The sequence below is a fragment of the Nilaparvata lugens genome, chromosome 2 (assembly GCF_014356525.2).
Source record: "Nilaparvata lugens isolate BPH chromosome 2, ASM1435652v1, whole genome shotgun sequence".
In the NCBI taxonomy this organism is placed as follows: Eukaryota; Metazoa; Arthropoda; class Insecta; order Hemiptera; family Delphacidae; genus Nilaparvata; species Nilaparvata lugens.
This window is the reverse complement of record NC_052505.1, coordinates 81,499,706-81,513,261: the sequence shown is the minus strand read 5'-3', so window position 1 is coordinate 81,513,261 and position 13,556 is coordinate 81,499,706. Positions and strand designations below refer to the sequence as shown.

The 13,556-nt window shown below is 35.6% G+C and overlaps 1 protein-coding gene across 1 annotated transcript in view; it reads left to right on the top strand.

The window, feature by feature from the left end:
• Positions 1-139: 139 nt before the first annotated feature.
• Positions 140-13,556, top strand: part of LOC111056548 (glucosidase 2 subunit beta) — a 31,241-nt gene continuing 17,824 nt past the window's right edge. Inside the window, exons 1-6 of the mRNA XM_039421892.1 lie at positions 140-452; positions 757-969; positions 5,838-6,013; positions 6,924-7,147; positions 10,809-10,887; positions 13,332-13,451. Of these exons, the coding sequence (XP_039277826.1) occupies positions 257-452; positions 757-969; positions 5,838-6,013; positions 6,924-7,147; positions 10,809-10,887; positions 13,332-13,451 (1,008 nt within the window). The 5' untranslated portion in view covers positions 140-256. The remainder of the gene's footprint in view (positions 453-756; positions 970-5,837; positions 6,014-6,923; positions 7,148-10,808; positions 10,888-13,331; positions 13,452-13,556) is intronic.

Here is a 13,556-nt window from a genome sequence, read left to right as displayed (position 1 = left end):
ATATTTTTGTTATTTTCATACTGATAAAAATATATTTCTTTGTTTTAATTGATGATCTGAGTTGAAAATATGAAGTTATAGAATAAAATCTAAAAACATCTGTTCACCCGGCTGTCTAATCTCAACCAATCACAGTTCTTGTCGTGACAAGCTCAAAAGGCTGAAGACGAAGATATTTTTGAGGTTTGGTTTGAGCTTTGAGATGTGATTTTTTGTTGATGTAAGCGCGTTGGTTATTCGTCTGGCAATTTATTGCATGTTTCATGGAGGATTAATTTCAGGAAACAAAATTACAAAAGTAAATTTGTATTCAACTACATACTTCTTATTTTATAACAGATTGAAGTTCTTATGCTCAACTATGGTTAGAATTTACGGTTCGTTCTTATTTGTTTTAGTGTCTTTTGTCAGAAGTAATGAAATTTTTAGACCTAGGGGAGTTGCAATCACAAGTAAGTACTATTTAAAAAATTGTATTTATACATATTAGAATAGTAAGTTTTAATTCCAAATACCAACTTCTCTTACGAGTCTTCCACTTTACATCTATGGTACCGTAATCAATTTTCACAATTTGTAAATAATCTGTTGAAAATACTTTTCCAAAGCTGTTTCAAGAAACTCCTGATAGTGTTTTTTTATATTTGTAATAGTGGGTGCAAGTACATGATTTGAGTGTTGTTAGAATAATAATTATACCTTGTACCTATTAAAAACATATTTATTACCTACCATGGAATGATTTCTCAATTTCAGAAGCAGTATTGTACGACGCTTCCAAAGACTTCACATGTTTCAATGGTGCCCTTACTATACCATTCAAGTACGTGAATGATGATTTCTGTGATTGCTTGGATGGAAGTGATGAGCCAGGTACAGCGGCTTGCCCGAATGGCTCATTTCACTGTGTCAATGCAGGACATAAATCAATGATTGTGCCATCTTCCAGAGTCAACGATGGTATATGTGGTAAGTTTTATATTATATTCGTAAATCCTACCTGGGTATAAGATTACTTGATTAACTGTTAGGCTATGTACACATGGTAGCGTCGCACCGCGCGGTGCGACGCGCGTCCATAATTCTGCAGTTGTACACATGCGAGCGTTTTATACGCGGCGTCCACCTCCAGTTTAGCAATGGAAGTTGAAGAGGTAACATGTATGTGGCTTTAGTATCGTAGATATAAAGCGAGAAAACGAAGGCAAAGAAATTTTTGGGTTCACCCTATTTTGACCAATAGATTAACGCATGGTGCTTTTGTGACACTTTACCCTAACTTGAGGAAATACGAACCCAAATTTTTTAACTATTTGCGAATGTCGATTTCATCTTTTGACGAGTTGTTGGAGATCGTAAAAGACGACTTGGCATCAAGTTCTTGTTCTGTTCTTGTAATCAGGACTCGCCATATCCCATATGACATGTCGACTTTTTACTTCTTCTATAAACAATAATTCTGTGTCAAAATTGGTCATTTCCATGGCTGCACACTGAACAGAGTTGCTGTAAAATCACTACACAAAACAAGTGAACTAGATCAAAACTCGCGTCCGACTGCTCTCATGTGTACAGTCCAACTGACTGTAGTGTATTGGGAACTGCGCTGTCGCCGCGCGGTTCAGGTTGGAGTGAGTGGTGCATGTGGACGCTGCCATTATCTCCATTGTATATCGCACCGCGCGGTCGGACGCGCATCTCAAACCGCGCGGTGCGACGCTACCATGTGTACATAGCCTTACAATAAAATATTTATTGTAATATTATTTAAATATTAAATATTTATTGTATATTATTAAAAATATTATTTTTATTCTAATATTGTCAATAGTTCTGATTTTGAAAAACTTCAGTTAATCACCTCCAAATACACCTCGAGAAGCTATAGGTCAAATTTTTAGAAATTGAGTTGCTTCCATTTATGTCTGACAATTTTTAAACAGATTCTTCAATAAGAAACATCTAAAACATAAGCATGACCGCAGGTATCTCGTTTAGTGTAGCTTTGTAATTTAATTGGCACTTTCATTTCATATAAATACCTACACTATAGTTTCATCTCGAAAATGTTTGACATTGCCACCAATCTAATCCTCTTAATGGATATAGACAAAAATTGATATGTTATTTTACGTTGGAAATTAGAACTCTTTCCATACTCCAACTCACAAACATTTTTTGGCAGTCTATTAATTTGAGAGTCTCTAGAGTTAATAAGATAGCATTCATATTCTGGGCCACCTTTTGTTTTTGCTATTAATAAATGAGTTACCACTTGAGATGCCCAACTCAAAATGTTTGACATTCGCTGACCATATGAAGATCTACAAAGAGGTGAGAGGATTGGATGATTGCCATTCCTTGCAGGCTAATGTTGACAGAGTTGCATTGTGGTGCCATGTAAATAAGCTTGATATCAATGTAAACAAATGTAAATGTATGACTTTCTCCAGAAATGTTAATCCAACTCGTTTCCTACTCAATCAATGTTGTCTGCTTGGAGAGGGTCACAGTGTGTAAGGATCTTGGTGATCCTTTTCAGCACATGTTGATCAAATCATTGGCAGAGCGAATAGGCTATTGGGCTTTGATCTGAGAAACTCTACTGGCTTCAATAATATTGAGACTGTTGTAACTCTGTATCAGTCGCTAATCAGGTCAGAAGTGTCCTTGAGTACGGATCTATTGTCTGAAGTCCCTCTACTCATCAGGATACTTCAAGAGTCAAACAAATACAGAATAAGCTTCTTTGCTTCCTATTTTATATGCAATTTAGAAGAGCCTGTCCTCTGGGTTTTCCTTCTGGACGTTTGAGATCCCTTTGAGGGCTAGACGTGACAGGTTTTCATTGATTTTTGTGGTGTCACTTTTGAAAAATTACATTTATTTACCCGCTCTCCTCTAGGATTGGTTTCAATGTCAGAAGAGTTAGGACATTTCATGTACCAAGGTCAAGGACCCTTCATAACTTCTGCTCTCCACTTAATAGAGTTCTGAGGCTATTCAATAGCGTTTGTGAAGGTATTGATGTGCATGACCCTATTAGTGAGGTTAGAAGGCGCATCATTGAGGCTATCCCTCATTGAATTCAGTGGCAGAATAGTTTCACTTAATATGATGTCCATACTTCTTATTAGTTTTATAGATTAAATCAAGCCTACAGTTTAATTCCGATATACTTGAATATTTGTTGTTATTAACGCATGTTTTTCCATTTTTCCTCTGCTTTCATCAATTTTCTTTCCACAGTGGCACATGTTTCCCCTTAACCTGTTTCTATGCTCAATTGTATTCTTTTTATAACTTATTATCTTCATTCTGTATTTATTACTTATACTTAGATTACTTTCAATTACTTATGCTTTCCTCATATTTTTCTTATGTATTTGTAAATTGTATGTACCGTATCTCTTTTTTTTAGTAACTTGCTTAATACGATTGTAAATTGTAGTGAAGACTGTTCTGGGCTTAATGACTTTAGTCTTTATAAAATAGAATTATAGTACCCTTTAAAATTGAAAAAATATTAAAAACAAGAATACAAATTGTAACTACTAGTTTCGGCGATAACACCATCGTCAGGCTATCTGTATTTATTACAGATAACCTGACGATGGTGAAACTAGTAGTTATATTACAATTTGTATTCTTGTTTTTTAATATTTTTTCAATTTTAAAGGGTACTATAATTCTATTTTATAAATACAAGTAAGTAGCCCTGAATTCATAGACTTTAGTCTTCTTTGTTCTGTAATAAATGAATAAATAAATATGCTTTTGTCAATCTTGAGAACGGCAGATCGATGTTGTATCGCCTCATGGTGCTCTCCTGCGAGACATGCAACTCATTCAGTAAAACCAGCATAAATACGTATGAAAATTGGCCAGTGTTGCAGGTACCGTACTGGAATGAAGCTATGATAAGGATAACTTCTTTCTGCAGAATGAGGATCCTTTCAACAGGTTCCGTGCTTTCCCCTAGTTAAAGTGGAGTTTATTTGATTCAAACCATTGGCTCATTTCTCATTCATGTGTATCAGTAGATTTGACCTGGCAACAGCAGTTTGGGGCACTCATCTTGTGCTATCACTGTGGGGACATCTTCTAAAAAAATCTGGTGTGGTACACTCACACAACTTTCCTTGCTCATTGATCTATAAGCCTCATTCTTAAGCGAGAATAATTTAGGGGAATAACATAATGCCGATTGGCGGCTGAATATTTAAAACTACGATTATACTATTGTTATTGTTTTCAGAGTACATTTTCCTCTGTTTGAATTGTGGAATTTGATGATTTTTTGAAAGTTGTAAAAACAGCTGTTCTACAAATAAAATATCGTCTATGTGTTCTTTTGAATAAACTGCTCTACCTACCTACCTCACGCACGAGAAGGAGGTTACAAAGTCAATTTTTTCAAGGATGGGGTGGACCCCCTGTTAGTTTCCCAGGGAGGAGACTCATGCCAGTTAATAGAGCTGATAAATAACTATACAGGGTATGAATTTGAAAAAATCGGTCGTCATTTTTGAGAAAATCGTAAAAGAAATTTAACAAAATTCATTCTTCTCAAGAATATTACAGAGCTCCAGCACTTTTCCCAGAAATGAGACCCATGTCAGTTGATAGGGCTTATATACAGCTACCTAGGGTACAAATTGAAGAAAATCGTTAGAGCCGTTTTTGAGAAAACCGTGAAAAACATGTTTTATCCGCCATTTTGAATTTTATTGAATTTCTTACTGTCTGATTCTCATGGTATAAGGACCTTAAGTTTAAAATTTCAAGTTAATCGGTTAATTAGGGTCCGTGTTAGGTTAATTAGGTTATCGTGTTCACACACACACACACACACACACACACACACACACACACACACACACACACACACACACACACACACACACACACACACACACACACACACACACACACACAGACCAACACCCAAAAATCATGCTTTTGGACTCACTAAAGTTACCTGTTTTCCATTGAACTGTTTAATTTATTGACCTGTTTCCTTTCATTGACCTGGTTTTCCCATCATACTGAAGGGTACTTCACGGATGTCAGTCACATTGTTCCGTTTCTCCAAATAATATCTTGTGAGAAGACAGTAAAACGGCTTGGTGAGATCGCTGAGAGTCAAGAAAACCGTCTGTATTTTCTCAAGCACACCAAGAACTGACCCCATCAAGAAACGAACGGCTTCTATGGTTGATCTCCCTTGTTGGAACACATATTGATGAGATTGAAAGAGTCCATATGGCTCAAAATAGTTAGACAGCATAGTATACATCTCTGAATCAATAATTTTTGCAAATATAATAAGCCTATGAACATTGTATAATTATTTTATATTTGTATAATCATACAATAATACATTTGTAGAATGTACTATTGAAACTGACCTGAAGTTCACCAACTCCAATTTTACTAAAAAAATTACTCTTTTTGAAAATTGGGATTTCCTATGGAACTCTATGTTTTATATATTCTTCATACTGTATACTGTTTTTTATTCTTTATACTCTGTATACTTCGATTCTTCAATGTGCAAGGTATCTAGTTTCTTATTCAAACTATTTTTGACAACACCAGTTTCATTTTTTGAAAAATAGTTTTTGGATGTATTTTTTTGTTTATTTATTTGAAAAAAGAATATTGTAGACTAATTATTAAACGGTGTCTTCACTCTATGATAATACTTTATAAACACTATAATATTACTGTTACTCCAGTTAATAATACTGTTCACTCCAATACTCCAGTTATATTGAGATTGTTTGATAAATAAAATTGGTACAATGGTTGAAATAAAATTGGTTGTTGTGCAGATTGTTGTGATGCATCTGATGAGTACGCCCATCCCGATCTTTGCGGAAACATTTGCGACAAATTGGGCGAGGAAGCTCGGGTGGCGGCTCAGCGGAGAGCGGAAATCATAAAAGCTGGCTGCGAGCTCAGAGAGCAGCTCTCCTGGAAAGGCAAAAAGCTCAAAGAAGAGAAAAAGGTTGGTTGAATCCATTCCAAGTTGGTTATTGCTTATAAGTTTTCAATAATAAAGATAATCTCAAACATTCAAGGCTCATAAAAACCTGATATTTTGTATAATAATGGGGTTGACGTTCTCCTTTCACAATATTGTTCTCAGATTTATCTCCAAATTTCAAATCTTCAGAGTAGTAACATAGAGAAAAGATAGCATAAGAAGATATCCTATGTTATAGAGGGCGTTTATGGCCCAAATTTCACTGTCAACTCAAGCCGATAGTCCTAGTAGTTCTTTTTCGTGAAGCAGGTAGTCTCTTACACTGTGCCTTCCTGACACTCTCACTCGGCCAAAACAGTAATAATAGACATCAGTCGACAGTAATCGGCTTGAGTTGACAAAAAATCGGCTTGAATTTTGTATCATAAACTACCTATACCATGAGCTTTCTTCTTATGCTGTCTCTCCTCTATGATAGTATCCATTCTCACAAACCTTAGATATACACCCAGTGAGAGTCATATTTTTCAAATACGTATATTTTGTATAATCAACTTATACTTGAGAAATTATAAGCTCGATACTTGAAACTCAAAATGTGGAAAAGGAGCTTTGATAGAGAAGGTCAAAGAAGCTCTGTATTTGGTTCCATTCAAAATAGGATTGAATGCTGTGGTATTTTAATTACTATATTGAAAATAAGTTGATGCAATTATTGTATTCAGGCAAGATTCACCCACATGTAAATGTATCCAATTTCTCCCAGACTCATTATTTTATCCAAATCAGTTATATTTTCAAGTTTTATGGGTCTTTATCTTTGAAATCTTGCTTCTCTCATTGAAATTCTCATTTATGATTCTAGTGTAGATATGATCTACATAATAGTTGTTAGGTATTCAATTGAAAAATGTTTGATTGTGTTTTTTAGGAAAAGATAGCTGTGCTAGAAAAAGACAAGGCTGAAGCAGAATCATTGAAGGAAGAGAGAGAAGCAAACAAGAAAAAAGCGGAAACAATCGAGGCAGCAGCGCTCGAAATCTACAGAAACGCCGAGGAAGCAAAACGCAAAGAGAAGGATGAACAGAATCGAAAGCAAATGGAGCAGGAAGCCTTTGAAGTGTTCAATCAGCTCGACTCTGACCGAGATGAAAAGTAAGAACACTCACTGATTTACTTTATTTCGTTCTTGATTCAAATAAATAAAACGTAATAATATACTAGTAGTTCTGTGAACAGTAGACCTCACGCAGTATTCTCATCCACAAGTACCTGATTGAAACTATAGACCTTATGGAAATACAGCAATAGACTGGCTTCTCCACACATCTGTGTAGTGTGTGATCACTTGTCAGGTGATTTATGATGAATAATAATTCTATAGTCTGATTTTTACTTTCCTTGCCCTATTACCATAGGTAAGGAAAGTATTGCTTTCCGAAAAAAATTAAGGTACCCCAATTTCTATACGTTTCAAGGTCCCCTGAGTCCAATGAAGTGGTTTTTGGGTATTGGTCTGTATGTCTGTGTGTGTGTGTGTGTGTGTGTGTGTGTGTGTGTATGAGTGTATGTGCGTCTGTGTACACGGCAACAAATCCTATATCTGTAAAAATTTCAGGAGTTCCGCCCCATCTATGCAAAGTTTGATTTCAGATTCTCAATTATCAGGCTTCAGATATAATTTAAACAACAAATTTCATGTGGAAAATATACAGCATGAAAATCTCTACAATTAATGACTTGTAACATTTTCACCAAAAATTGAAAATAAGCTCGAAATTCGAGAAAATGTGATTATTAAATTTCAAACTGTTGGCAAGTGTTGGTTCTATTTAATCATTCACTATGAAGAGATAGCAGACTTCGTGTGTCTCCAGCGTTATTGTCCTGTCACCAGCTGGCTCAGATCTTAGAAAAGTGGATTTGAGATGCGCGGGAATACTAGCGTCAGTTGATCAATTTTCATAACGGCAAGGAAAGTTGTGTGAGTGCACCACACCAGATTTTTTTTACTCTAATATTGGCTCATGAAGGAGGCTCCTTTTTACTTTTTATATTATCCTTGAAATGCAAAATTTCAAAAAAAAACCTTGTATATACGTCGACGCGCAATTAAAAATGGAACATACCTGTCAAATTTCATGAAAATCTATTACCGCGTTTCGCCGTAAATGACTTGACTTGACTTAATTCCTGTAACTCCGGTTGGAGCATAGGGCATCCACGAATAACCGCCATCCATCTCTATCCTCCGCCATTCTTTTCACCTCTCGCCATGTCTTCTTCACCTTCCCAAGCTCGCTGTCTATTGTTCGCCTCCATGAAATCCTTGGCCTTCCTATTTTTCTCTTTCCCCTGGGGATTCCACTGCAAGGCATCCTTTTCAATTGCTCCCTCTCTTTTCCTCAAAGTATGACCTATCCACCTCCATTTCCTCTTTCTGATCTCAATGTCTATGGGTGTCTGTCCTGTATTGTGCCAGAGCTCCTCATTTGAAATTACATTTGGCCACCAAACACGTTCAATCTTTCGCAAGCACCGGTTGATGAAGACCTGGAGTCTTTTACTGATTTCAGCTGTAACCTTCCACGTCTCGCACCCGTAAAGGAGGACAGACTTTACATTTGAATTGAAAATTCGTATCTTGGTCTGTTTTGAAATGTTATTGTTCCTCCATACTGTATACAGCTGTGAAAAGACTCCATTTGCTTTTCTAATGCGAGTTTTGACATCATCCTCGGCACCCCCTTCCAGATTTACAATGCTGCCCAAATAAGCAAATGAGTCCACCCTCTCTATTCTCTTCCCATTTATTTCAAAGCTCTCCCCACCATGGACATTGAGCACCATCTCTTTTGTTTTTGCCTCATTTATCTTCAGGCCTACTTTCCTAGTAATCTCATTTAACGCCCTCAGTTTCTCCCTCATGTCACTGTGTCTCTGTGCTAGAAGACAAAGGTCATCTGCAAAATCCAGGTCTTCGAGTCTGTTCTGCATCCCCCACTGAATGCCTCTTCTCCTCCCACTCAGTGACATTTTCATGACCATGTCCAACACAGTAACAAAGAGGATAGGTGACAGAATGCATCCCTGCTTTACACCAGATGTTATGCTGATTGAGTTTGACAATACTCCATCATGAATTATCTGACATTTTTACCCCTCATACAAGCCCTTAATCAGGTTCAAGATCTTTGGTGGAATGCCGTATATTTCTAAAATTTTCCACATGCATTCTCTGTCAATTGACTCGAAGGCTTTTTCAAAGTCTATGAAGGTCAAGTACAGGGGGCTCTGCCATTCCAAACTTTGTTCAATGATGATTCGTAAGGTGTTGATGAGATCAATGCAGCTTCGGTTTTCTCTAAATCCAGCCTGTTCTTTCCTCAATTGCAGATCTATTGAAGGTTTTATTTTATCAAGGATTATTCTGGCCAGTACCTTGCTTGCAATAGACAGAAGGGTAATGCCTCTCCAATTGTCGCATTTTGTGATGTCTCCCTTTTTTGGAATTTTCACAATGAGGCCTTTTTTCCATTGTTCTGGTATTTCTTCCTTCATCCAGATCATCTTCAGAAGGGGTTCCAAAATCTCTGCTGTTAGCTCTGAGTCTAGTTTGAACACTTCTGGTGGGAGATTGTCAATACCAGCCGCTTTTCCAGCTTTCAATACTTTAATTGCCTCAATGATCTGATTTCTTGTTGGAGGGTCTACATTAATATCAAGAGCTGCATTTCTATTTTGAACAAAACCCTGTTCTTCACCTGCATTTCCTCTTCTGTTCAACACTTCTTCAAAGTTTCGCCGTAAATGCGCTACATAAAAACATTTAAACATTAAGAAAAATGCCAAACTGTCGACTTGAATCTTAGACCTCACTTCACTCGGTCAATAAATAATAAAATATTACAATATATTCTATATTTCATATTAGATCAAACAAATTACAATATTTGAAAGAAAAAGTAGGCACTGGTCCAAAACTTCTTTAAAATTTAGTTCATTAACATTGTGCGAAGTAGGGCTATGTTTATCACATCACACTTATCAAGACTAATCTAATCATTGTTGACCCTATGATCTAATTAACGACAAAATGTTCCGGATTCCGTTTGATGTTATTGGATATCGTTAAATGTCTAATGATTGGTGTTGTCTGATTGACCAGACTAAATAGTTTTGGCCGAAGTAAGCAAGTTGTTGAATAGTATTCCTGTTTTGAGATATTTTGACTAATAATGCTGTAAAGTCCTTATAAATTGAGACGACTTAAATTGATATTTTTGATAAATTATTCTTCCACTAGTTTTATTGACTCTTCCACTGCTTCTCAGTGAGTTTTAATTGTAATAGTTGAAATATTAGATAGTTTCATTAATTTTGGTATCATCTAAGCTAAAATGATATTGAAATTGTTTACTACATTGAAATTTGACTTGATTTGATATCTTGAAACATATTGAGTTGATAACGTATTTATGAATACAGCTGAGCTGTTTTGAGAGTTCAACTTTTGTATTTTCTTCATTCCCTACATTGACACTAAGAATATTGAATTGAAATTGTGAAATTTTTTTCACTTCCAACACATGAAAATATAATTTTATCTGAGGAGAGGAACATTTTCAATTTCCATAGTCAGTCTGTTGGTACTCATTACTCAATCTACTGAGATTCGTATATCAATTCTCCATATTGAGTATATTGAGTTTTGATAATAAATTTTCTAGTGGGAATTGAGAGTACTTGTGTGTGACTATTCTATTGTTATTGGTCCTTACTGGGCTCTATTTTTTCAATCTGATTATTTTTCCAGACTTCAAGTTGATGAGCTGAGAGTTAGACAAACATTCGATCAAAATAAGGATGGTCAAGTTTCTGATGATGAGTTGAAGGTAATAAAATAGTTTTTTAATAAATTATTGTATAGAATAATTTATATCGATAAATTTCCAACTATATTCTTCACTGCTCTAGTTATAGATATGAAAGAAGTTATTATGATGATAATAATGTATTGTTACTTAGATGATTAAGGTCTGGTGTAGGAGTATTTTGGCCTAACATTCATTAAGACTAGTTTCACACACTTTCGGTTCGGTTCGTTTCGTTTTCGGCAAATTCGATAAGTGTGAAATAAACGGTTTGAATTCGATACGGAATAGAAACGGCATAGAACCGAACGCCGACTTGACTCTAATAAATTCCATCAGGTTCAAATTCGTTTCTAGCGAAGGGCTACTTTCACACACATTCGGTTCGGTTCTTTTCGTTTTCGGCAAATTCTGATGAGTATGAAACGGTGATTCGGTTTGAATTCGGTTCCGAATAGCAACCGCATAGAACCGAACGCCCCCTCGACACGAATAGGTTTTATCATATTCGAATTCGTTGCTAGGAACCCGGAAACAAAAACAAAGTCTTTTACACACGCTCGCTTTTTTTTTGTTTTTATAAAACCTGATATCGTGATTATCTGTTTCAAAATCTTCCATGTCAAAATCATATGGTCAATTCATTTCTGTTAGCTCACTGGAGCATTTTTTTCTCAATGAATAGTTTGCTAAAAAATATGAAGATAAAGTAAAACTCTGGGAGAACTTTTATTTTTCCAAGAAAATTACATAATTCCATTAATGGAGAGAAGAGATGAAGGTTATGTGCCATGTGTCAAAACAAGAAACAAACTTTCAATTTTAAAAAATAATCACTTTCTTTAACTTGAAAATTTTGTTCAAGAAATCACATATTACTATTTGAACACCAGCTTTTATACCGGGTGTCTATAAATGAATATCACGCTTATATTTGAATTTAACGCTTTATAAGATTTATTACATTATACTTACAGATATAAATGATATGTCAAATGAAAGAGCAACTCAAACAGTTTTTGTTCGTTGGCACCAGTGCGCATGTGCGTGAAATGTTTCCGCGGCGATCCGCTAGAATGCGGTATAGCAAAGATGGCGACTAGTAAAGAGAAAGCGTTTTGTGTTTTACAGTTTGCAAAGACTGAATCTGTAGCTTGCTATGCGTGGCCTCCACGGTCACCCGACCTAACGCCATGCGATTTTTACCTTTGGGGTTTCATCAAGGATCGTGTGTATGTGTCTCCGTTACCAGCTGACCTCCTTGAATTACGAAAGAGGATTGAAGCAGCTGTTGCAACAATTACAGAAGACACACCACTCAACGTTTGGGAAGAACTCGGCTATAGACTTGATGTGTGCCGTGTGTCAAATGGTGCTCACATAGAACACTTGTAAGCTTGTATATAAAACTGTTTGAGTTGCTCTTTCATGATATGTCAACATTTATAACTGTAAGTATAATGTAATAAATCTTAAAAAGCTTTAAAACCCCGATATTCATTTATAGACACCCGGTATTTTAATACCAGCATGAATTGTGAAAATCCAAACACAGCTGTGTTTGAGAAGAAAATACCTAATTAGAACCGTACGAACAAGACCTCCTAAATATTTAGGACGAATTTAGAACAAAAGATATGTATGAAAGCCTCATTCTTTTTCGGCAACGAACCGAAAACGAACCGAACCGAATGAAACCGAATGTGTGAAGCTAGTCTAAGACTAATTGGAAATCCCACTTCAAGTCTCAAATTTAAGTTCAACATCAAGACTCAAAAGTATTAACACCAATTCACAAATCAATCTTCATTTTGTGTTATTTTCCAAGTATTCTTCCAACAGATTAATCCACTCGTGGTGTCGTGCTCTACGGTTTGGATTGAGTTTATTACATAATTCAATAATCCTTCATCCCACTGATAATCGTTCCAATAATTATAGACATTAAGATATTTTCAAAGTCTTTTACTATTCACAATAGTGAGCCAGTTGAAGTTTTGCATTGATATGAAAGTTAGTTCAGTCTCAAATAAAATGTTCATGGTTTATTGACATGTCAGCGAATGTCACAAATCAGCAAACAAAACCCTATATCAAATAAAAAGAGTAAGAAATTGTTGAAAACTACAGATTTTATTAAAATCTAGAAAAACCGGTTTCGGATGGTTTAACAATAAACGTTTAAGAGTTATCTGATAACGATAAAAGTTTATCAGAGATTGACAATGGTGTAACAACCGACACTGGTTTTTCTAAATTTTGATAAAATCTGTGTTTTTTGACAATTTCTTAGTATTTTTATTTAATATGAATAATTACCTCAATATCAACTTCTCAACTACACAAAAAGGGAAAACCCTGTATACCTGAACATCGTATATCAACTATTTGTGTAAAAATACAAGGTTATATTTTTATTTTCAAGTTATTGTATTTAGTAACACGCGCTTCCTAATGATTTGCAGTTTTTCATGGGTGGCTTGGAAGAGATTACGTGGGCCGACTTCTTGGAATCAGGTTGGCAGCGAATGAAGCCGTTCTTCATGTTGGAGAAAGGCATTTTCCAGCCTCCATCAACAGAACAGGTAACACCTATTCTCTGAATAACATAGATCTACAAAATTAGTAACGTAATCCATCAAAATATATAATATATTATTACGTATTAATTGAACAGACTAGTCAACTTT